The following is a 25,540-nucleotide window of genomic DNA, read 5'->3' as shown; positions in this document are numbered from 1 at the left end:
AGTACTTTTTGACCACTAGGTTTTATGGGTATTATGACTTGTGCACTGTGGGGCTCTATACATCCCCATTTACTTTGTTCATATCATCTTTTATTATTTCTTATTGTTGTTGCATTGTCGAGAAGGAACCTGCAAGTAGTAAGCATTTCGTTGGACTTGTATACCATGTGTATCCTGACTAATAAAACTTGCAATTTGAGAAACGAAAAACACTGCTAAATCAAAACTGTTTAACCAATCACAGAGCGCTGATATATAGCTGATGAGCAACCCACTTATTTCGCCACGCCCACTTTCCGCGTATGCAGTTACCTATACTTGATTGGTTGTCACTAGTTACCACATCACAAAGTCATAATTATGGCTAAACCCCACCAATTACTACAAATGATCTTCTTAAAATCAGATTTTAAACCTAACCTTAACCACACTGCTAACCTTATGCCGAACCCTTAAATTAAGACCAAAAAGCAAATGTTTGTTTTCATGAATTAGTATAATATAGCCAATGTTGGTAAAAATGTGGCAAAAATGTATTCCCCGTCCATAGACTTGCTTTACCGCCTCCCAGTGGTTAGAGTTAGACATTACTTGAAGAACATTTGTTCCTTGTCTCTGTTTCCGGTCGGTAACATTATTTTCCCAGTGTGCATCTCTGAACTAGCTAGCAGCACAGTAGCCGCTAAACATGGCTACTGTTCTCCCACCCAGACCTTGCGATAGCAACCCTGCAACCCCGGGAGTTCAGTCTGTAAAGGTAAACTTGGCAAAGATATCGGACTGGAAATACTACTATACACATTGCTGGCCACATACATATTAATAATGTGTTGAAGACACAACATGCTAAGGTAGCTAACGTTAGTTAGCTGACAACACAACTCCTTTGTTTTATTCAACCTACTGCCGTTTCGCTAGTTAGCTAACGTTAGAAATACAATTGTTAGCTATCTAGTTATTGGGGTTCGATGTGTTGTAACTCTTGTGTCGTCGTTAGTTAACGACTAGATAGTTTACGTTATTAGCTAGCTAGCTATCCATAACGTTAACTACATTTTACTTAGCTAGTCTAGCTATCTAGGTAGGTACCTAGCTGTTTAATACTAGTGTCAGCATATCATTGTTTTTCATTACATCGTGTGTGTCATTATAAACTGGGTGGCTCGAGCCCTGAATGCTGATTGGCTGACAGTCGTGGTATATTTAAGCAATAAGGCATGAGGGGGTGTGGTATATCAAATCAAGTTGTATTGGTCACATACACATATTTAGCAGATGTTATTGTGGGTGTAGCAAAATGCTTGTGTTTCTAGCTCCAACAGTGCAGTAGTATCTAACAATTCACAACAATACACAAATCTAAAAGTAAAATAATGGAATTAGGAAATATATAAATATTATGATGAACAATGTTGGAGTGGCATTGACTAAAATACAGTAGAATCGAATACAGTATATACAGTACATTTACATATTAGTCATTTAGCAGACGCTCTTATCCAGAGTGACTTACAGTTAGTGAGTGCATACATTTTCATACTGGACCCCCATGGGAAACGAACCCACAACCCTGGCGTTGCAAGTGCCATGCTCTACCAACTGAGCTACTGTCAAAAGTTTGGACACACCTACTCATTCAAGGGTTTTTCTTTATTTGTACTATTTTCCACATTGTAGAATAATAGTGAAGACATCTAAACTATGAAATAACACATATGGAATCATGTACTAACCAAAAATGACAGCTTTGCACACTCTTGGCAATCTCTCAACCAGCTTCACCTGGAATGCTTTTCCAACGGTCTTGAAGGAGTTCCCACATATGCTGAGCACTTGTTGGCTGCTTTTCCTTCACTCTGCGGTCCAACTCATCCCAAACCATCTCAATTGGGTTGAGGTCGGGTGATTGTGGAGGCGAGGTCATCTGATGCAGCACTCCATCACTCTCCTTCTTGGTCAAATAGCACTTACACAGCCTGGAGGTGTGTTTTGGGTCATTGTCCTGTTGAAAAACAAATGATAGTCCCATTAAGTGCAAAACAGATGGGATGGCGTATCGCTGCAGAATGCTGTGGTAGCCATGCTGGTTAAGTGTGCCTTGAATTCTAAATAAATCACAGACCGTGCCACCAGCAAGCACCCCCACACCATCACACCACCTCCGCCATGCTTCATGGTGGGAACCACACATGCGGAGATCATCCGTTCACCTACTCTGAGTCTCACAAAGACAAGGCGGTTGGAACCAAAAATCTCAAATTTGGACTCATCAGACCAAAGGACAGATTTCCACCGGTCCAATGTCCATTGCTCGTGTTTCTTGGCCCAAGCAAGTCTCTTCTTCTTATTGGTGTGCTTTAGTAGTGGTTTCTTTGCAGCAATTCAACCATGAAGGCCTGATTCACACACTCCCCTCTGAACAGTTGATGATGAGATGTGTCTGTTACTTGAACTCTGTGAAACATTTATTTGGGCTGCAATTTCTGAGGCTTGTAACCCTAATGAACTTATCCTATGCAGCAGAGGTAACTCCGGGTCTTCCTTTCCTGTGGCGGTCCTCATGAGAGCCAGTTTCATCATAGCACTTGATGATTTTTAAAACTGCACTTGAAGAAACTTTCAAAGTTCTTGAAATTTTCCGTATTGACTGACCTTCATGTCTTAAAGTAATGATGGACTGTCATTTCTCTTTACTTATTTGAGCTGTTCTTGCCATAATATGGACTTGGTCATTTACCAAATAGGGCTATCTTCTGTATACCACACCCCAATCTTGTCACAACACAACTGATTGGCTCAAACACATTAAGAAGGAAATAAATTCCACAAATTAACTTTTAACAAGGCACCTGTTAATTGAAATGCATTCCAGGTGACTACCTCATGAAGCTGGTTGGGAGAATGCCAAGAGTGTGCACAACTGTCATCAAAGCAAAGGGTGGCTACTTTGAAGAATCTCAAATCTCAAATATATTTTGATTTGTTTAACAGTTTTTTGGTTACTGGATGATTCCATATGTGTTTTTTCATAGTTTTGATGTCTTCACTATTCTACAATATAGAAAATAGTAAAAATAAAGAAAATCCCTTCAATGTGTAGGTGTGTCCAAACCTTTGACTGGTACTGTACATATTAGATGAGTAAAGCAGTATGTAAACAATGTTAACGTGACTAGTGTTCCATTTATTTAAGTGGCCATATCTTATGTACAATTGAAGTCGGAAGTTTACATACACTTAGGTTGGAGTCATTAAAACTCGTTTTTCAACCACTCCACAAATTTCTTGTTAACAAACTATCGTTTTGGCAAGTCGGTTAGGACATCTACTTTGTGCAAGACACAAGTAATTTTTCCAACAATTGTTTACAGACAGATTATTTCACTTGTAATTCACTGTATCAAAATTCCAGTGGGTCAGAAGTTTACATACACTAAGTTGACTGAGCCTTTAAACAGCTTGGAAAATTCCTGAAAATTATGTCATGGCTTTAGAAGCTTCTGATAGACTAATTGACATCATTTGAGTCAATTGGAGGTGTACCTGTGGATGTATTTCAAGGCCTACCTTCAAATTTTTGCTTGACATCATGGGAAAATCAAAAGAAATCAGAAAAGACCTCAGCAAAAAAATTGTAGACCTCCACAAGTCTGGTTCATCCTTGGGAGCAATTTCCAAACGCCTGAAGGTACCACGTTCATCTGTACAAACAATAGTACGCAAGTATAAACACCATGGGACCACGCAGCCGTCATACCGCTCAGGAAGGAGACACGTTCTGTCTCCTAGAGATTAACGTACTTTGGTACGAAAAGTGCAAATCAATCCCAGAACAACAGCAAAGGACCTTGTGAAGATGCTGGGGGAAACAGGTACAAAAGTATCTATATCCACAGTAAAACAAGTCCTATATCGACAACCTAAAAGGCCGCTCAGCAAGGAAGAACCACTGCTCCAAAACCGCCATAAAAAAGCCAGACTACGGTTTGCAACTGCACATGGGGACAAAGATCGTACTTTTTGGAGATATGTCCTCTGGTCTGATGAAACAAAAATAGAACTGTTTGGCACTAATGACCATCGTTATGTTTGGAGGAAAAGGGGTTGGCTTGCAAGCCGAAGAACACCATCCCAACCGTGAAGCACGGATGTGGCAGCATCATGCTGTGGGGGTGCTTTGCTGCAGGAGGGTCTGGTGCACTTCACAAAATAGATGGCATCTTGAGGAAGGAAAATTATGTGGGTATATATTGAATCAACATCTCAAGACATCAGTCAGGAAGTTAACGCTTGGTCGCAAATGGGTCTTCCAAATGGACTATGACCCCAAGCATACTTCCAGAGTTATGGCTTAAGGTCAACAAAGTAAAGGTATTGGAGTGGCCATCACAAAGCCCTGACCTCAAGCCTATAGAACATTTGTGGGCAGAACTGAAAAAGCGTGTGCGAGCAAGGAGGCCTACAAACCTGACTCAGTTACACCAACTCTGTCAGGAGTAATGGGCCAAAATTCACCCAACTTATTGTGGGAATCTTGTGGAAGGCTACCCAAAATGTTTGACCCAAGTTAAACAATTTAAAGGCAATGCTACCTAATACTAATTGAGTGTATGTAAACTTCTGACCCACTGGGAATGTGATGAAAGAAATAAAAGCTGAAATAAATAATTCTCTCTCCTATTATTCTGACATTTCAAATTCTTAAAATAAAGTGGTGATCCTAACTGACCTAAAACAGGGAATTTTTACTAGGATTAAATGTCAGGAATTGTGAAAAACTGAGTTTAAATGTATTTTGCTAAGGTGTATGTAAACTTTTGACTTCAACTGTATATAGGGCAGCAGCCTCGAAGGTGCAGGGTTGAGTAGCCGGGTGGTTGCTGGCTAGTGATGGCTATTTAACAGTCTGATGGCCTTGAGATAGAAGCTGTTTTTCAGTCTCTCGTCCCAGCTTTGATGCAACTGTACTGACCTCGCCTTCTGGATGATAGCGGGGTGAACAGGCCGTGGCTCGGGTGGTTGATTTCCTTGATCTTTTTGGCCTTCCTGTGACATTGGGTGCTGTAGGTGTCCTGGAGGGCAGGCAGTGTGCCCCCGGTGATGCCTTGGGCAGACCGTACCACCCTCTGGAGAGCCCTGCGGTTGTGGGCGGTGCAGTTGCCGTACCAGGCGGTGATACAGCCCGACAGGATGCTATCAATTTTGCCTTTGTAAAAGTTTCTGAGGGTCTTAGGGGCCAAGCCAAATTTCTTCAGCCTCCTGAGTTTGAAGAGGCGCTGTTGCGCCTTCTTCACCACACTGTCTGTGTGGGTGGACCATTTTAAGATTGTCAGTGATGTGTACGCAGAGGAAATTGAAGCTTTCCACCTTCTCCGCTGCGGTCCCATCAATGTGGATAGGGGCGTGCTCCCTCTGCTGTTTCCTGAAGTCCACGATCAGCTCCTTCATTTTGTTGACATTGAGGGAGAGGTTATTTTCCTGGCACCACTCCGCCAGAGCCCTCACCTCCTCCCTGTAGGCTGTCTCGTCATTGTTGGTAATCAGGCCTACTACTGTTGTCGTGTGCAAACTTGATGATTGAGTTGGAGGCGTGCGTGGGCACGCAGTCATTGGTGAACATAGAGTACAGGAGGGGGGGACTGAGCACGCACCCTTGTGGGGCCCCTGTTTTGAGGATCAGCGAAGTGGAGGTGTTGTTTCCTACCATAACCACCTGGGGCCGGCCCGTCAGGAAGTCCAGGACCCAGTTGCACAGGGCGGGGTTCAGACCCAGGGCCCCAAGCTTAATGATGAGCTTGGAGGGTACTATGGTGTTGAAGGCTGAGCTGTAGTCAATGAACAGCACTCTTACATATGTATTCCTCTTGTCCAGATGGGATAGGGCAGTGTGCAGTGCGATGGCGATTGTATCGTCTTTGGATCTATTGGGGCGGTAAGCAAATTGAAATGGATCTAGGGTGTCGGGTAATGTAGAGGTGATATGATCCTTAACTAGCCTCTCAAAGCACTTCATGATGACAGAGGTGAGTGATACGGGGCGATAGTCATTTAGTTCAGTTACCTTTGCTTTCTTGGGTACAGGAACAATGGTGGCCATCTTGAAGCATGTGGGAACAGCAGACTTGGAAAGGGAGAGATTGAATATGTCCGTAAACACTCCAGCCAGCTGGTCTGCGCATGTTCTGAGGACGTGGCTAGGAATGCTGTCTGGGCCGGCAGCCTTGCGAGGGTTAACACGCTTAAATGTCTTACTCACGTCGGCCACGGAGAACGAGAGCCCACAGTCCTTGGGAGCGGGCTGCGTTGGTGGCACTGTGTTAACCTCAAAGCGGGCGAAGAAGGTTTTTAGCTTGTTTGGGAGCAAGACGTCGGTGTCCGTTACGTGGCTTGTTTTCCTTTTGTAGTCCGTGATTGTCTGTAGACCCTGCCACATATGTCTCATGTCTGAGCTGTTGAATTGCGACTCCACTTTGTTTCTGTACTGACGTTTTGCCTGTTTTGATTGCCTTACGGAGTTAATATCTACACTGTTTGTATTCAACCATATTCCCAGTCACCTTGCCATGGTTAAATGTGGTGGTTCGCGCTTTCAGTTTATACCACAAACCCCCGAGTTGCCTTATTGCTATTATAAACTGGTTACCAATGTAATTAGAACAGTAAAAATAATATATTTGTCATACCCCTGTCAGCCAATCAGCAATCAGGGCTCGAACCACCCAGTTTATAACAGACCGTATACCACGAGTATGACAACATTTATTTGTACTAGTCTAATTACGTTGGTAACACGTTTATAATAGCAATAAGGCACCTCGGGCCAATATACCACAACTAAGGGCTGTATCCAGACACTCCGCGCATCCCTTAGCCGTGGTATATTGGCCATATACCACCCCTCCTCCGGCCTTATTGCTTAATTGTGGTCCTCTGTAGCTCAGCTGGTAGAGCACGGCGCTTGTAACGCCAAGGTAGTGGGTTCGATCCCCGGGACCACCCATACACAAAAAAATGTATGCACGCATGACTGTAAGTCGCTTTGGATAAAAGCGTCTGCTAAATGGCATATTAAATTAAAATTATTATTAAATTAAATTATTAAATTAAATATTAAATTAAATTAATTAGACCATAGTCCAAATCCAATGCTCTCTGTTTTGCCTCTAGGCATGCCTAATAAATCAGACTGTGATAACAATTCATCGTATACATTCTGAAACAAAACACTGCAAAAACTTTAAAAGTTTCCTTACAATCCAGAATGTTGAATACAAGTACATTTGAACTTGGTACTTCAGTTGGTTGAAATTAGAGACAAAATATCCACAGGAAAGTATTATTTACCCAACTTTGTGCTCTGGCACATGCGCAAAACCATGTAAACACCTGCAAGACTTCGGTTAGTATGCATGTATCGCGTGCGTGTACTTCCATCTTGTGCACATGCCTTGGGTCATGTGCACAAGACGGAAGTAAACAAATCTTGATTGCCACATAGACTCGCGTTTTGAAGTCGTTTAATAAATATTTCCTGTGGATATTTTTGTCTTACATTTTGACCAGCTGAATGACCAACCCCATGGACAATCGGCAGAGTAAGTTAAAATATAATTGTATTCAACATTCGTGACAGACAATGGATGTTTATGTAAATGCGTGCCTATGCTATACATAATGGAAGGCATTGCCACAATCGGGAATAGGGCTACCTCTAAGTCAGCTTTATCTAGTGAGAGGGGAACGGTGCTTAATGGATCTACACAACAGAGGAAATTAACTAACCCCTTGAGATCTGAAAACGTCAACAAACTTTCATTTAGGAGAGAACTATTAACTTTAACAAGTAGTAATAGTTCAGGTGTTTTGTGTATCCTAACTGTATGGGCTATCCTTTTAGGATGACATCGAGGAAGTGTCCAATGATGGCAGTCAAGCTCCAAAAAGACGGCGCATGGGTTCAGGCGACAGTTCCAGAAGTTGCGACACCTCCAGTCAGGAACTTGGGTATGTGGTCAGATCATATCTGAAGGCGTAGATTGAAATATTTTCATCACTACTTCCTAATAGACCACGTCCAATCCCCATTACAAACTCTTAGGCTGCGTTTACACAGGCAGTGCAGTTCTGATCTTTTTTCCACTAATTGGTCTTTTGACAAATCAGATCTTTTCACATTAGATTTGATTGGTCAGAAATATCAGAATTGGGCTGCCTGTCTAAACGCAGCCTATGTGTCCAATAACATTGAGTCCCTCTTTCAAATAGGCTTAATACTTCTACCCTGCTCTTAACCTTTCAGTCAAATGTGTTTCCCCAGGCCCACATACTTCTCAGCAGAAAATCTGACCGAGTACAGGTGGCCGTCAGACGGCAGTGGGGAGTACTATATGTTGCAAGAACAAGTCAGTGAATATCTGGGAGTCACTTCATTCAAGCGAAAATATCCAGGTAATGTGACTGAACGTTTGGCATGTATGGTGTAGGAGGATCATTGTGTGTCAATTTAATGATTAGGCTAATAGGCTATAACGAAACTATCTGTAGATTATACTGGTCAATCTCTAGCTAACCATGCCTTATTTAAATGGTAATAAGCCTCCAGGTTTGATTTGTTTTTTTATCCTCAATAATTGTTTTTGTATGTAATGTTGTCTCTGGCTAGAGCGGTCTACTACTTTGAATTACCTAATCAATTCAATCAATTATTCTTTTAGATTTGGAAAGGAGAGACCTCTCCCACAAGGAGAAGCTATATCTGAGGGAGCAAAATGTCATCACAGAGACTCAGTGCACCTTGGGTGAGAACTGGAAAAACATGGAATTGTTGCGTAATCAGGAAGAGCTTGGAGTGCGGCATAAACCACCAGGGCCTCAAGCCTTACCAAGAGTTGTTTTGGGGAATTAGGCTATTCATGGATACATTCATTAATTGTGAATCTCATTTTCCAGGCCTGACTGCTTTACGAAGTGATGAAGTCATTGATTTGATGATCAAGGAGTACCCGGGAAAACATGCTGAGTATTCTGTAATCCTCCAAGAGAGGGAGCGCCAGAGGATAACAGAAGAGTACTCTGTAAGTACTCTCAGTTCAGAGAGTATCATTGTTAGTACTCTCAGTTCAGAGAGTACCACTAACGTTAGTACTCTCAGTTCAGTGAGTATCATTAATGTTAGTACTCTCAGTTCAGTGAGTATCACTAATGTTAGTACTCTCAGTTCAGTGAGTATCACTAATGTTAGTACTCTCAGTTCAGTGAGTATCACTAATGTTAGTACTCTCAGTTCAAGTTCAGTGAGTACCACTAACGTTAGTACTCTCAGTTCAGAGAGTATCACTAATGTTAGTACTCTCAGTTCAGTGAGTATCACTAATGTTAGTACTCTCAGTTCAGTGAGTATCACTAATGTTAGTACTCTCAGTTCAGTGAGTATCACTAATGTTAGTACTCTCAGTTCAGTGAGTATCACTAATGTTAGTACTCTCACTTCAGTGAGTATCACTAATGTTAGTACTCTCAGTTCAGTGAGTATCACTAATGTTAGTACTCTCAGTTCAGTGAGTATCACTAACGTTAGTATGCTCAGCAACATTGACACATTTTAATTGATGCAAAGTTAGTTTTGTGTTTGCTGATTTCTAGATCTTGTTACAGCAGTCTTGGACTTGAGTTCCCCGATTTGTATATTTTCACTCATAGTACATTTACAGTTGACATGGTTATTCAATATGTTGTTGGTAAGTTTTTATTCTATGTTTTTATCTCCAAGAAAATGCAGCAACAAAGGCCTCAGAAGGTTGAAGCCAGTAGAGTGCCAGAGTACATACAGAAAGCTGCCAAGAAAGCTGCTGAGTTCAACAGTAACTTCAACAGGGAAAGGATGGAAGAGAGAAGGGCATATTTTGACCTTCAGACACACGTACGTTAATTCATTGAATATATGCGTGTAGCTCTATTAGTCATTCATATTTTGACCTTCAGACACACGTACGTTAATTCATTGAATATACACTACCGGACAAAAGTTTTAGAACACCTACTCATTGAAGGTTTTTTCTTTATTTTTACTATTTTCTACACTGTGGAATAATAGTGAAGACATCAACACTATGAAATAACACATGAAATCGTGCAGTAACCAACAAAGTGTTAAACAAATCAAAATATATTTTATATTTGAGATTCTTCAAATAGCCACCCTTTGCCTTGATGAGCTCCTGAATGGCGCAGCGGTCTAAGGCACTGCATCTCAGTGCTTGAGGCGTCACTAAAGACACCCTGGTTTGATTCCAGGCTGTATCACAACCGGCCGTGACTGGGAGTCCCATAGGGCGGCGCACAATTGGCCCAGCGTCGTCCGGCTTTGGCCGGTGTAGGCCGTCATTGTAAATAAGAATTTGATCTTAACTGACTTGCCTAGTTAATAATAATAATAATAATAATAATAATAATAATATGCCATTTAGCAGACGCTTTTATCCAAAGCGACTTAGTCATGTGTGCATACATTTTTACGTATGGGTGGTCCCGGGGATCGAACCCACTACCCTGGCGTTACAAGCGCCATGCTCTACCAATTGAGCTACAGAGGACCAGTTAAATAAAGGTACAAATATATATATTTTTATGAAAGCTTTGCACACTCTTGGCATTCTCTCAACCAGCTTCACCTGGAATGCTTTTCCAACAGTCTTGAAGGAGTTCCCACATATGCTGAACACTTGTTGGCTGCTTTTCCTTCACTCTGCGGTCCGACTCATCCCAAACCATCTCAATTTGGTTGTGGTTGGGGGATTGTGGAGGCCAGGTCATCTGATGCAGCACTCCATCACTCTCCTTCTTGGTCAAATAGCACTTACACAGCCTGGAGGTGTGTTGGGTCATTGTCCTGTTGAAAAACAAATGATAGTCCCAGTAAGCCCGAACCAGATGGGATGGCGTATCGTTGCAGAATGCTGTGGTAGTCATGCTGGTGAAGTGTCCTTGAATTCTAAATAAATCACAGACATTGTCACCAGCAAAGCACCCCCACACCATAACACCTCCTCCTCCATGCTTACGGTGGGAAATACACATGCGGAGATCCTCTGTTCACCCACACCGCGACTCACCCTCCGTTCAAGACACGGCGGTTGGAACCAAAAATCTCCAATTTGGACTCCAGACCAAAGGACACATTTCCACCGGTCTAATGTCCATTGCTCATGTTTCTTGGCCCAAGCAAGTCTCTTCTTCTTATTGGTGTCCTTTAGTAGTGGTTTCTTTGCAGCAATTTGACCATGAAGGCCTGATTCACACAGTCTCCTCTGAACAGTTGATGTTGAGATGTGTCTGTTACTTGAACTCTGTGAAACATTTATTTGGGCTGCAATTTCTGAGGCTGGTAACTCTAATGAACTTATCCTCTGCAGCAGAGGTAAATCTGGGTCTTCCATTCCTGTGGCGGTCCTCTTGAGAGCCAGTTTCATCATAGCGCTTGATGGTTTTTGCGACTGCACTTGAAGAAACTTTGTAAGTTCTTGAAATTGTTAGTATTGACTGACCTTCATGTCTTAAAGTATTGATGGACTGTTGTTTCTCTTTGCTTATTTGAGCTGTTCGTGCCATAATATGGACTTGGTCTTTTACCAAATAGGGCTATCTTCTGTATACCACCCCTACCTTGTCACAACACAACTGATTGGCTCAAACCAATTAAAAAGGAAATACATTCCACAAATTAACTTTTAAGAAAGCACACCTGTTAATTGAAATGCATTCCAGGTGACTACCTCATGAAGCTGGTTGAGAGAATGCCAAGAGGGTGCAGAGCTGTCATCAAAGAAAAGAGTGGCTATTTGAAGAATCTCAAATATAAAATATATTTTGATTTGTTTAACACTTTTTGGGTTACTACATGATTCCATATGTGTTATTTCATTGTTTTGATGTCTTCACTATTATTCTACAATGTAGAAAATAGTAAAAATAAAGAAAAACCCTGGAATGAGTAGGTGTTCTAAAACATTTGACCGGTAGTGTATACGTGTAGCTCTATTAGTCATTCATATTTTGACCTTCAGACACACATACGTTAATACGTTGTGTATATATACAGTTGAAGTCGGAAGTTTACATACACCTTAGCCTTGTATACTCAGTGTATCTACTCAAACATAAAAATGTTCTTATAAACACAAAATATGAATGACTAATAGAGCTTTTCGTATTTATTCAAGGTATTAACGTAGAGTTGAAGTCGGAAGTTTACATACACCTTAGCCAAATACATTTAAACTCAGTTTTTCACAATTCCTGACATTTAATCCTAGTAAAAATTCCCTGTTTTAGGTCAGTTAGGATCACCACTTTATTTTAAGAATGTGAAATGTCAGAATAATGGTAGAGAGAATGATTTATTTCAGCTTTTATTTGTTTCATCACATTCCCAGTGGATCAGAAGTTTACGTACACTCAATTAGTATTTGGTAGCATTGCCTTTAAATTGGAGGTGTACCTGTGGATGTATTTCAAGGCCTACCTTCAAACTCAGTGCCTCTTTGCTTGACATCATGGGAAAATCAAAAGAAATCAGCCAAGACCTCAGAATAAAAAAATTGTAGACCTCCACAAGTCTGGTTTATCCTTTGGAGCAATTTCCAAATGCCTGAAGGTACCACGTTCATCTGTACAAACAATAGCACGCAAGTATAAACACCATGGGACCATGCAGCCGTCATACCGCTCAGGAAGGAGACGCGTTCTGTCTCCTAGAGATGAACGTACTTTGGTGCGAAAAGTGTAAATCAATCCCAGAACAACAGCAAAGGACCTTTTGAAGATGCTGGAGGAAACGGATACAAAATTATCTATATCCACAGTAAAACAAGTCCTATATCGACATAACCTGAAAAGCCGCTCAACAAGGAAGAAGCCACTGCTCCAAAACCGCCATAAAAAAGCCAGACTACGGTTTGCAACTGCACATGGGGACAAAGATCTAACTTTTTGGAGAAATGTCCTCTGGTCTGATGAAACAGAAATAGAACTGTTTGGCCATATTGACCATCGTTATTTTTGGAGGAAAAAGGGGGTGGCTTGCAAGCCGAAGAACACCATCCCAACCGTGAAGCACGGGGGTGGCAGCATCATGCTGTGGGGGTGCTTTGCTGCAGGAGGGACTGGTGCACTTCACAAAATAGATGGCATCATGAGGAAGGAAAATTATGTGGATATATTGAAGCAACATCTCATGACATCAGTCAGGAAGTTAAAGCTTGGTTGAAAATGGGTCTTCCAAATGGACAATGACCCCAAGTATACTTCCAGAGTTGTGGCAAAATGGCTTAAGGACAACAACGTCAAGGTATTGGAGTGGCCATCACAAAGCCCTGACCTCAATCCTATAGAAAATGTTAGGGCAGAACTGAAAAAGCATGTGCGAGCAAGGAGGCCTACAAACCTGACTCAGTTACACCAGCTCTGTCAGGAGGAATGGGCCAAAATTCACCCAACTTATTGTGGGAAGCTTGTTGAAGGCTACCCGAAACGCTTGACCCAAGTTAAGCAATTTAAAGGCAATGCTACCAAATACTAATTGAGTGTATGTAAACTTCTGACCCACTGGGAATGTGATGAAAGAAATAAAAGCTGAAATAAATCATTCTCTCTACCATTATTCTGACATTTCACATTCTTAAAATAAAGTGGTGATCCTAACTGACCTAAAACAGGGAATTTTTACTAGGATTAAATGTCAGGAATTGTGAAAAACTGAGTTTAAATGTATTTGGCTAAGGTGTATGTAAACTTCCGACTTCAACTCTACGTTAATACCTTGAATATATACGTGTAGCTCTATTAGTCATTCCTATTTTGACCTTCAGACACACGTATGTTAATACCTTGAATAAATACGAAAAGCTCTATTAGTCATTCATATTTTGTGTTTATAAGAACTCACTTGTCATGTTTGAGTAGATACACTGAGTATACAAGGCATCAGGAACAAATCAAATCAAATTTTATTGGCCACATGCGCCGAATACAACAGGTGCAGACATTACAGTGAAATGCTTACTTAAAGCCCTTAACCAACAGTGCATTTATTTTTTAATAAAAAAGTAAAATAAAACAACAACAAAAAAGGGTTGAGAAAAAAAGAGCAGAAGTAAAATAAAATAACAGTAGGGAGGCTATATATACAGGGGGGTACCGGTGCAGAGTCAATGTGCGGGGGCACCGGCTAGTTGAGGTAGTTTAAGTAATATGTACATGTGGGTAGAGTTAAAGTGACTATGCATAAATAATTAACAGCAATTAGCAGCAGCGTAAAAAGATGGGGTGGGGGGGCAGTGCAAATAGTCCGGGTAGCCATGATTAGCTGTTCAGGAGTCTTATGGCTTGGGGGTAGAAGCTGTTGAGAAGTCTTTTGGACCTAGACTTGGCACTCCGGTACCGCTTGCCGTGCGGTAGCAGAGAGGACAGTCTATGACTAGGGTGGCTGGAGTCTTTGACAATTTTGAGGGCCTTCCTCTGACACCGCCTTGTATAGAGGTCCTGGATGGCAGGAAGCTTGGCCCCAGTGATGTACTGGGCCGTACGCACTACCCTCTGTAGTGCCTTGAGGTCGGAGGCCAAGCAGTTGCCATACCAGGAGGTGATACAACCAGTCAGGATGCTCTCGATGGTGCAGCTGTAGAATTTTTTGAGGATCTGAGGACCCATGCCGAATCTTTTCAGTCTCCTGAGGTGGAATAGGCTTTGTCGTGCCCTCTTCACGACTGCCTTGGTGTGTTTGGACCATGATAGTTCGTTGGTGATGCGGACACCAAGGAACTTGAAGCTCTCAACCTGTTCCACTACAGCCTCGTCGATGAGAATGGGGGCGTGCTCAGTCCTCTTTTTTTTCCTGTAGTCCACAATCATCTCCTTTGTCTTGGTCACGTTGAGGGAGAGGTTGTTATCCTGGCACCACACGGCCAGGTCTCTGACCTCCTCCCTGTAGGCTGTCTCATCGTTGTCGGTGATCAGGCCTACCACTGTTGTGTCGTCGGCAAACTTAATGATGGTGTTGGAGTCGTGCCTGGCCATGCAGTCATGGGTGAACAGGGAGTACAGGAGGGGACTGAGCACGCACCCCTGAGGACCCCCAGTGTTGAGGATCAGTGTGGCAGATGTGTTGTTACCTACCCTTACCACCTGGGGGCGGCCCGTCAGGAAGTCCAGGATCCAGTTGCAGAGGGAGGTGTTTAGTCCCAGAATCCTTAGCTTAGTGATGAGCTTTGAGGGCACTATGGTGTTGAATGCTGAGCTGTAGTCTATGAATAGCATTCTCACGTAGGTGTTCCTCTTGTCCAGGTGGGAAAGGGCAGTGTGGAGTGCAATAGAGATTGCATCATCTGTGGATCTGTTGGGGCGGTATGCAAATTGGAGTTGGTCTAGGGTTTCTGGGATAATGGTGTTGATGTGAGCCATGACCAGCCTTTCAAAGCACTTCATGGCTACAGACGTCAGTGCTACGGGTCGGTAGTCATTTAGGCAGGTTATCTTAGTGTCCTTGGGCACGGGGACTTTGGTGGTCTGCTTGAAACATGTTGGTATTACAGACTCAGTCAGGGACATGTTGAAAATGTCAGTGAAGACACTTGCCAGTTGGTCAGCACATGCTCGGAGTACACGTCCTGGTAATCCGTCTGGCCCTGCGGCCTTGTGAATGTTGACCTGCTTAAAAGTCTTACTCACATCGGCTACGGAGAGCGTGATCACATAGTCATCCGGAACAGCTGGTGCTCTCATTCATGCTTCAGTGTTGCTTGCCTCGAAGCGAGCATAGAAGTGGTTTAGCTCGTCTGGTAGGCTTTTGTCACTGGGAAGCTTGCGGCTGTGCTTCCCTTTGTAGTCTGTAATAGTTTTCAAGCCCTGCCACATCCGACGAGCGTCAGAGCCGGTGTAGTACGATTCAATCTTAGTCCTGTATTGACTCTTTGCCTGTTTGATGGTTCGTCGGAGGGCATAGCGGGATTTCTTATAAGCGTCCGGGTTAGAGTCCCGCTCCTTGAAAGCGGCAGCTCTACCCTTTAGCTCAGTGCGGATGTTTCCTGTAATCCATGGCTTCTGGTTGGGGTATGGACGTACGGTCACTGTGGGGACGACATCATCGATGCACTTATTGATGAAGCCAGTGACTGATGTGGTGTACTCCTCAATGCTATCTGAAGAATCCCGGAATATGTTCCAGTCTGTGCTAGCAAAACAGTCCTGTAGCTTAGCATCTGCGTCATCTGACCACTTTTTTATTAACCGAGTCACTGGTGCTTCCTGCTTTAGTTTTTGCTTATAAGCAGGAATCAGGAGGATCGAGTTATGGTCAGATTTGCCAAATGGAGGGCGAGGGAGAGCTTTGTATGCGTCTCTGTGTGTGGAGTAAAGGTGGTCTAGAGTTTTTTTTCCTCTGGTTACACATTTAACATGCTGGTAGAAATTAGGTAGAATGGATTTAAGTTTCCCTGCATTAATGTCCCCGGCCACTAGGAGCGCTGCCTCTGGATGAGCGTTTTCCTGTTGATTTATGGCCTTATACAGCTCATTCAGTGCAATCTTAATGCCAGCATTGGTTTGTGGTGGTAAATAGACAGCTATGAAAAATATAGATGAAAACTCTCTTGGTAAATAGTGTGGTCTACAGCTTATCATAAGATACTCTACCTCAGGCGAGCAAAACCTCAAGACTTCCTTAGTATTTGATTTTGTGCACCAGCTGTTGTTTACAAATATACACAGACCGCCACCCCTTGTCTTACCGGAGTCAGCCGTTCTATCCTGCCGATGTAGCGTATAGAGCACAGCGCTTGTAACGCCAAGGTGGTGGGTTCGATCCCCGGGACCACCCATACACAAAAAAAAATGTATGCACGCATGACTGTAAGTCGCTTTGGATAAAAGCGTCTGCTAAATGGCATATTATTATTATTATTATTATAGCCCGCTAGCTGTATGTTATCCATATCGTCGTTCAGCCACGACTCGGTGAAACATAAGATATTAGTTTTTAATGTCCCGTTGGTAGGATAACCGTAATCTTAGGTCATCCAATTTATTTTCCAACACCTGCTCTTTCCATGACATAGACTGACCAGGTGAATCCAGGTGAAAGCTATGATCCCTTATTGATGTCACTTGTTAAATCCACTTCAATCAGTGTAGATGAAGGGGAGGAGACGGGTTAAAGAAAGATTTTTAAGCCAGTTGAGACATGGGTTGTGTATTTGTGCCATTCAGAGGGTGAATGAGCAATACAAAATATTGAAGTGCCTTTGAACGGGGTATGGTAGTAGGTACCAGGCGCACCAGTTTGTGATAACTGCAATGCTGCTGGGTTTTTCACGCTCAACAGTTTCCTGTGTGTATCAAGAATGGTCCACCACCCAAAGGACATCCAGCCAAGTTGATACAACAGTGGGAAGCATTGGAGTCAACATTGGCCAGCATCCCTGTGGAATGCTTTTGACACCATGTAGAGTCCATGCCCCTACGAATTGAGGCTGTTCTGAGGGCAAAAGGGGGTGCAACTCAATATTACGAAGGTGTTCCTAATGTTTTATACACTCAGTGTATATCGGTACATTAATAAACTGTAGTACTTATCTATGTGGAGTTGAACGTGTAATTGAATGAGTAAAAGTTTCAACAGTAACTTTCTAACAGATTATCCAAGTACCCCAAGGGAGGTATAAAGTCCTTCCTCCAGAGAGAACCAAGACTGGACCCTATCCAGTGGCCCTCATCCCTGGGCAGTTCCAGGACTATTACAAAAGGTATGGTTCACTAATCAAAAAACTAGTCTTCATGAATGCAGGTCCTGACCTCTAAAGATATTTGAATAGCTGATAAATTGACGTTCCTGTGTTTGATACAGGTACTCTCCCAATGAGCTGCGCTACTTGCCCCTGAACACAGCCCTGTTCGAGCCCCCCCTGGACCCGGAGCTGCCTGCCCTGGACAGCGATGGGGACTCGGACGATGCAGATGACAACAAGGGAGAAGAGGGCAAGAAAAATTCAGTAAGAAACTGGATCCTGGAACTGGTTTTACACAGCTAGAGATGCGAAGACATATTGTATTGTATTACCAGTAAATGCCTAGAGCTGCTCTGTAAGTTGACTTCAATGTAAACTCCTTTGCAGCTTGCTTGAATAGTAAGAACTGAATTGTGTCTACAGGACAGCTCATCTGGAAACACCTCAGATGGGGACAGTCAGGACAGTGGAGTGCAGTCAAAGGGCAAGGCCAAGGACAGGACTGCCACCCCGGCTAAAGATGCCACCCCACGCCTCAACCAACACAAATCTGTCCCTGGGTACAAGGTAGAAGAAAAAAGCCCCTGACTTTCTCTTCCCTTTACCCTTCTAGCTTCTTCAGCACTTTCAGTAGAGAACCTCCTTTGTCCCCACCCTAACACACACACACTCCACCAGGTGGCAATAGTTATTTATTGGGGCAACACTCAAGTCTGTGGACTTGTTCTGCCTTCCCTCTTTCACTTGGTCCAGTTTGTTACTGATGGTTCCATATCAACCGTATGGTTAAAATGCTGATGGTTCCATATCAACCGTATGGTTAAAACTAATTATTTATATACAGTATATACACTAGATGACTGACGGGGTTCTGTTTTGAAGCCACCACGACTCCATCTTGACACTCCCCCACCATTGTAAAAAAAAAAAAAAGCTATAAAAATGCATTTATTAATGTCTACATTTTGTTTTTGACACATTTATTCTATTACAGAAACATTTAATGCATACTTTTAAATTACATTATGTGAACTAAACATAAAAAGTAAAGCTAAAATCCTTAATTGAAACAATAACAAAGCGTACACCCCGCCTCTGTTTTGGTAAAAAGCTGAGGAATGGGCCTGGAGAAATGTAACCACTCTCAGATGAATAGACAGAGCTATGGATGCAAGGACTGACCATCCATGATACCAACATTATAGATTGAACCATGTTTTGAGGCTATACAGTGTTTGTTTCCATTTACATTGTTTACAAACATTGGAGTAAAACAAGCTTCTATTTTGGGTTTTGATGGGGAGGACAGTTAAACTAAGCTCACGAGGCATTTAGAAGTTATATTCTTCAAGAATCAATGGGTATACAGTACTAGTCAAAAGTTTGGACACACCTACTCATTCCAGGGTTTTTCTTTATTTTTACTATTTTCTAGATTGTAGAATAATAGTGAAAATATCAAAACTATGAAATAACACATATGGAATCATGTAGTAACCAAAAAAGTGTTAAACAAATCAAAATATATTTTATATTTGAGATCGTTCAAAGTAGGCACCCTTTGCCTTGATGACAGCTGTGCACACTCTTGTCACTCTCTCAACCAGCATCATGAGGTAGTCACCTGGAATACATTTCAATTAACAGGTGTGCCTTGTTAAAAGTTAGTTTGTGGAATTTCTTTCCTCCTTAATGCGTTTGAGCCAATCAGTTGTGTTGTGACAAGGTAGGGGGTATACAGAAGATAGCCCTATTTGGTAAAAGACCAAGTCCATATTATGGCAAGAACAGTTCAAATAAGCAAAGAGAAACGACAGTCCATCATTACTTTAAGACATGAAGGTCAGTCATTCCGGAAAATTTCAAGAACTTTGAAAGTTTCTTTAGTGCATTTGCAAAAACCATCAGCGCTATGATAAAACTGGCTCTCATGAGGACCGCCACAGGAAAGGAAGACCCAGAGTTACCTCTGCTGCAGAGGATTAGTTAATTAGAGTTAACTGCACTTCAGATTGCAGCCCAAATAAATGCTTCACAGTGTTCAAGTAACAGACATATCTCAACATCAACTGTTCAGAGGAGACTGCGTGAATCAGGCCTTCATGGTCAAATTGCTGCAAAGAAACCACTACTAAAGGACACCAATAAGAAGAAGAGACTTGCTTGTGCCAAGAAACACGAGCAATGGACATTAGACCGGTGGACATCTGTCCTTTGGTCTGATGAGTCCAAATTTGAGATTTTTGGTTCCAACCGCTGTGTCTTTGTGAGACGCAGAGTAGGTGAACGGATGATCTCTGCATGTGTGGTTCCCACCGTGAAGCATGGAGGAGGAGGTGTGATGGTGTGGGGGTGCTTTGCTGGTGACACTGATGGTGATTTATTTAGAATTCAAGGACACTTAACCAGCGTGGCTACCACAGCATTCTGCAGCGATACGCCATCCCATCTGGTTTGCGCTTAGTGGGACTGTCGTTTGTTTTTCAGCAGAACAATGACCCAACACACCTCCAGGCTGTGTAAGGGCTATTTGACCAAGAAGGAGAGTGATGGAGTACTGCATCAGATGACCTGGCCTCCACAATCACCCGACCTCAACTCAATTGAGATGGTTTGGGATAGGTTGGACCGCAGAGTGAAGGAAAAGCAGGCAACAAGTGCTCAGCATATGTGGGAACTCCTTCAAGACTGTTGGAAAAGTGGCGCAGTTGTCTAAGGCACTGCATCGCAGTGCTAGCTGTGCCACTAGAGATCCTGGTTCGAGTCCAGGCTCTGTCGCAGCCGGCCGCGACCGGGAGACCCATGGGCGGCGCACAATTGGTCCAGCGTCGTCAAAGATAGGGGAGGGTTTGGCCGGCAGGGATGTGGGTTTGTTTCCCACGGGGGGCCAGTATAAAAAAAAAAAAAAAACATGCATTCACTGACTGTAAGTCGCTCTGGATAAGAGCATCTGCTAAATGACTAAAATGTAAATGTAAAGGATTCCAGGTGAAGCTGGTTGAGAGAATGCCAAGAGTGTGCAAAGCTGTCATCAAGGCAAAGGGTGGCTACTTTGAAGAATCTAAAATCTAAAATATATTTAGATTTGTTTAACACTTTTTTTGGTTACTACATGATTCCATATGTGTTATTTCATAGTGTTGATGTCTTCACTATTATTCTACAATGTAGAAAATAGTAAAAATAAAGAAAAACCCTTGAATGAGTAGGTGTGTCCAAACTTTTGACTGGTACTGTATATCATTAATTTAAATCCCAAAGTTGATGTAGCAGCTAAGGATTCAAGCTTTAAAGTATTATTTTGAGAAAGTACCAATGTTACTGTCCCCACTACAACAATAACAAATATTTAAATACATGTAATTTTGTCCTTGAAACATTTAATTGAAATACTGTATAATTCCGTTCATTCCTATGCTTCTTCTGGGCAGTGCCAATATGGCCGACCGGTGACTTCAAAGCGTCTCATTGGCCAATACATAGCATCAGCAATCCAGGGTTTATATACATCATTGGTTAAAACACTAATGGTTCCATATCAGACTTTATGAGCAATAACATTTTGGAGTAGTTCTGTCACATCTGGGATTTTGTCTTCACAGCACTTTTAATTGGTCCTAAAGACTTGTACATTTTTCACCGTATTCTTTGAATGTCTTAATATACCTCTTTTCTGTGTACTTGGCAACAGACTAATTAAAGGGATAGTTCACCCAAATTACAAAATGACATTGGTTTCCTTACCTTGTAAGCAGTCTATGGACAAGGTATGACAGCGATCCATGCGTTGGTTTAGTTTCCATGGCACTGTTTCCAAATTCTAATGTTTTAGCATTTGTGGCACAAATCCATTTCAAGTCATGGGACCGATTATTAGCTTTTTCGTGCATCATGTTCAAATAATTTATAAGTGACTTTGTTTTTACAATACATTTTCAATACTTTCGGATGATTTGGACGTGATGTGTGAAAAATGCTAATATCGGTCCCATGACTTGAAGTGGTTTTGTGCCACAAATGCTAAAACGTTAGCATTTGGAAACGGTGCCATGGAAACTAAACCAAACCATGGATTGTTGTCATACCTTGTCCATAGACTGCTTACAGGGTAAGGAAACCAACATGTAATTTGGATGAACTATCCCTTTAAGACAAGTGATCAGAAATATTTGGCTGCTAGATTAATTGTTTTGAAACATCATACAGTATTTCTTGTTATGAAACAGACTTTATAAGATGCATACATTTTATTTAGTAGTAGCACTTAAACTACGGTAATACTTGAGTGTTTGAACGTTTTATAATTCAACTTATGTTTCAGTACTTTTAATGCAGTATTCTTGTGCTGTAAATCTATAACGGTTGTTTTGATATAACCTTACATACTGTTCTTTGTTTTTTTATGAGACTGGAGAACACAATGTCAGTGTGCCAGAGGCCTGTTAATACATGTTCTATATGTTGGCTTTTTTGCTTTCGATTGCCTCTGAAAGTTGTTGTGTTAAGTTTAAATTATTTGATAAGAGTATGGCATTTCTGGGATCAACATGATCTACCTTCTGGCAATTTACGCTCATCTGTCTTACTGCAAGGGCAACATGGGAGATGATTAAAAGTTTGTTTGCCAAAAATGACAGCAAGAGCAGTAAGCACAAATATATCTTGTCATGGCATGACTGTGTTATTACTACACCACATCCTACATCAGGATGTGATCATTGGTCATTGATTGATGTGGAGAGCTCATAACTTTCCACAGGGATTGATTTGTCTGTTACCTTTCCAATCAGCATGTTTCCCTGTTACCTTTCCAATTAGCAGGTTTCCAAAGGGAATTTGAACAATTTATTTTGAGTGCCCCAAACCAAACTTTTAAATGTTTAAAAACGTTTCTCTACTTACCTTCCATTTATTGTTAGTATGTAATGAATGTAATTAGACTAAATATCTTAGATGTGTTTGGAATTTAACACAAACTTTACAATATCAGAGCTCATTGAATTTAAGGCTAAAGTCGATACAGTACTTGCAGAATAATTACCCAGCCATAGATAACATGGCCTTAAAGTTGACTTTATTATCATTTTAATACAAGTTAGAGTTCAGGAGCTGTACAATAAATTGATCATTTTCATACTGGTAATGGTATGAATATCCTGCGTTGGCACTACACTGCAGGGGTAGCCTTCTGAAGCCTAACAGAAAATATGTAGCCTTTTCTTCTTATTTTGCACCAGTCAGATGAAACATTTCAAGATGGCAACACCAAACATTTGACATTTTGAAAATGTATTATATATCCATGAACACATAGAAACCTACTTCATACTCATGGGCTGTGTCCTCCCAACTGATTGCACACTTGTCATTCCCAATATTTGTGCAGACTGTCCACCTAAGTAGGTACAGTTTATGTTCAATTTGTTCCCGACTTGTACCCTTCCCTCTTAGAATGTCCATTTGTCTTACATGTTTGATGTGAGTGTAATGACAAAGGTGTCCCTCTGAGTGTCATACCTTCCTTTTGGATAAATATTTTGTTCTCCTAGTTTAGCTGGCACCTTTTTCTGTGGAGACATCTTGTATTCAATTAGCTGTCCTTTTATTAATTGAACTGTGTGTCTCTAACCTCCGGTTCGCCCTCCCACATGTTTCGTCATTTGTTTGTTTTAGAAAGGCTTTTACTGCTCTTATCTAATCCAATACTTTTTATGTAGGAAAAGCTTTGATATGTCAGTCTTTAGACACAGTTAACCATTGAAATAAAGATTTCAAACAAATAGACTGTTCAGAGATGTTTTGATTCTATTAGCAGCACAGAGACTGAGGTCCTGTAATGAAATACCTGCAGGGAAATAGTTTTCCTCCTGTCAGAAATCACTTTGGCTAACTAACGTTTTATATGGAAACACCTCGGTGTCTACAGGAGGGACATTCAAGTGTTTAACCTGTTATGAGCAGCTGTGGGGGACACCGTGGCACATCCAAATGGATCTTAAATCAGCTTGACCTCTTGGTGTTTGCCTTTGGAGATTTTGAGATCCAAGTATCATAGTCTCCCAGTCCCCATGAGACAAAAGGCTTTTCCTAGTCATTCTTGTTTGGTGTTGTGAAGTAAGAAGCACCTAACAAGATTGGATCTATTGCGAGTTAAATTAATTAATATATACCTCATATCAGGCCTTTTAGGATTTAACACGTTGTACAGTATAATGTGTGTTACCCAGAAGCCCTGTGTCACATGGTGCATTAGGCCTTGTTGCTAAATATGATAGAATTGTTCTGTCCTTGCAGCCTAAGGTCATACCCAATGCTATATGTGGAATTTGCCAGAAGGGTAAGGAGTCCAACAAGAAAGGAAAGCCAGAAGCTCTCATTCACTGCTCACAGTGCAAGAACAGTGGTAAGTGGAACTTCTGTTTTGTTTTTTAATTAAAACTGACGAATTGCACAGGCTTGTTCATAATGACCATTAAGCCTCTAAAATATGAGCAACAGAACTTAATCTGATTTGTCGGGATCACAAATTGGAATTATACAGTGTGTTTTGGAGTAGTGCTATGGTGCGATCATTGTGTGTGTCCCAGGTCACCCATCGTGCCTGGACATGAGTGAGGAGCTGGTGGGTCTGATTAAGACCTACCCGTGGCAGTGCATGGTGTGTAAGACGTGCACGGTGTGTAAGCATCCCCACCACGAGGAGGAGATGATGTTCTGTGACAAGTGTGACCGGGGCTTCCACACCTTCTGCGTGGGCCTGGACTCCATCCCTCTAGGTGAGCTCTCTCTGGGTCTGTTCAAATACTTTTAAGAATGCATCCTTCCTCCTTTCCTTGGTGAAAGCTTTATGATAAATTCGTTGCTTGCGCCTATCAATATATGTTAGATCAGTGATTAGGAAGGAAGGGAGGGTATGTAAAAATAAAATATATATATACAAATCTCTGTCTTGCTGTTGCACTCTGTCTCTCTCTTTCTCTCTCATTGTATCTTATCTTATTATTCTTTTATGGACTTTTGGGGTGATTGAATTTCTGGTTTTATGTGAAAACAACATTAATTTGCGTAGCCAACTGAGCTTGGTGAATAATGCTAAATTAGAAACCTGTTTTTAGAGTTTTCCAAGACTGACATTTTAAGATTTTTTTGTGCTGTCAAGAATGGTTGTGTGTTACCTCAACTTGCTATAATTAGCGTTGCTGCAAATTAAACATCGGAAAGTTCATGTTTGGAATGTGGTCGAAGTGCTTTAAAAGTGTTGAAATCAAATGTTGGAAAGAGACGGTTTTGTCTAGATGCCTTTTAGTCTGAAAGATCCCACAATGCATTCTGTTTTCTAGCCTTTGGTTTGATGTGGATCAACTGAAATATGTAACATAATTGTTTTGTGTTTTTCTCCTCAGGTTGCTGGGTTTGTGAGTGTTGCAACAAGGAGTTCACAACCCCCAAGAACAAAGGAGGAACAAAAAGAAAAACTATGTCTAAATCTGCACATAAATAGAATGTGATTACAGGCTGATCAAATCAACTAGCTAACCCTTTTGATACTTTTTGTACTTTAGATTGTGTTAAGATTAAGTTTGTAATCCTGTATATATAGATTTGCTTTCTCTTAATTATATTTGAAATGTCATTGCCACTGAAGTTATATAATTTTTGCCAGTAAATGTTTTTTTAATGATATAACACATGACTGTCCTGAAGTTTCATTAAAACACAGATGATGTCCCAAAAATGCCCTTCCTACCATTGTGCACCAATAA

At 41.6% G+C, this 25,540-nt stretch overlaps 1 protein-coding gene across 1 annotated transcript; it reads left to right on the top strand.

Moving 5' to 3' along the window:
- Positions 1 to 602: 602 nt before the first annotated feature.
- LOC121577897 (PHD finger protein 10-like) lies at positions 603 to 25,540 on the top strand. The gene is made up of 12 exons (XM_041891880.2): positions 603 to 757; positions 7,898 to 8,004; positions 8,318 to 8,448; positions 8,715 to 8,798; positions 8,950 to 9,074; positions 9,770 to 9,919; positions 17,686 to 17,795; positions 17,897 to 18,041; positions 18,201 to 18,344; positions 24,072 to 24,180; positions 24,365 to 24,553; positions 25,181 to 25,540. Exons 1-12 carry the CDS (start codon positions 689 to 691, stop codon positions 25,276 to 25,278), a joined length of 1,461 nt encoding a protein of 486 aa, XP_041747814.1. The 5' UTR covers positions 603 to 688; the 3' UTR covers positions 25,279 to 25,540.

The sequence above is a fragment of the Coregonus clupeaformis genome, chromosome 1 (assembly GCF_020615455.1).
Source record: "Coregonus clupeaformis isolate EN_2021a chromosome 1, ASM2061545v1, whole genome shotgun sequence".
In the NCBI taxonomy this organism is placed as follows: Eukaryota; Metazoa; Chordata; class Actinopteri; order Salmoniformes; family Salmonidae; genus Coregonus; species Coregonus clupeaformis.
The sequence above is the reverse complement of the archived record's forward strand: the minus strand, read 5'-3'. Positions and strand labels throughout refer to the sequence as shown.

What these genes read in the sequence shown, in the direction of transcription:
- LOC121577897 (XM_041891880.2), top strand. Translation starts at nt 689, where the DNA reads ATGGCTACTGTTCTCCCACCCAGACCTTGCGATAGCAACCCTGCAACC. An exon ending in CGGGAGTTCAGTCTGTAAAG is followed by an intron (nt 758 to 7,897) that starts GTAAACTTGGCA and finishes CTATCCTTTTAG; the next exon opens with GATGACATCGAGGAAGTGTC. An exon ending in AGAGACTCAGTGCACCTTGG is followed by an intron (nt 8,799 to 8,949) that starts GTGAGAACTGGA and finishes CTCATTTTCCAG; the next exon opens with GCCTGACTGCTTTACGAAGT.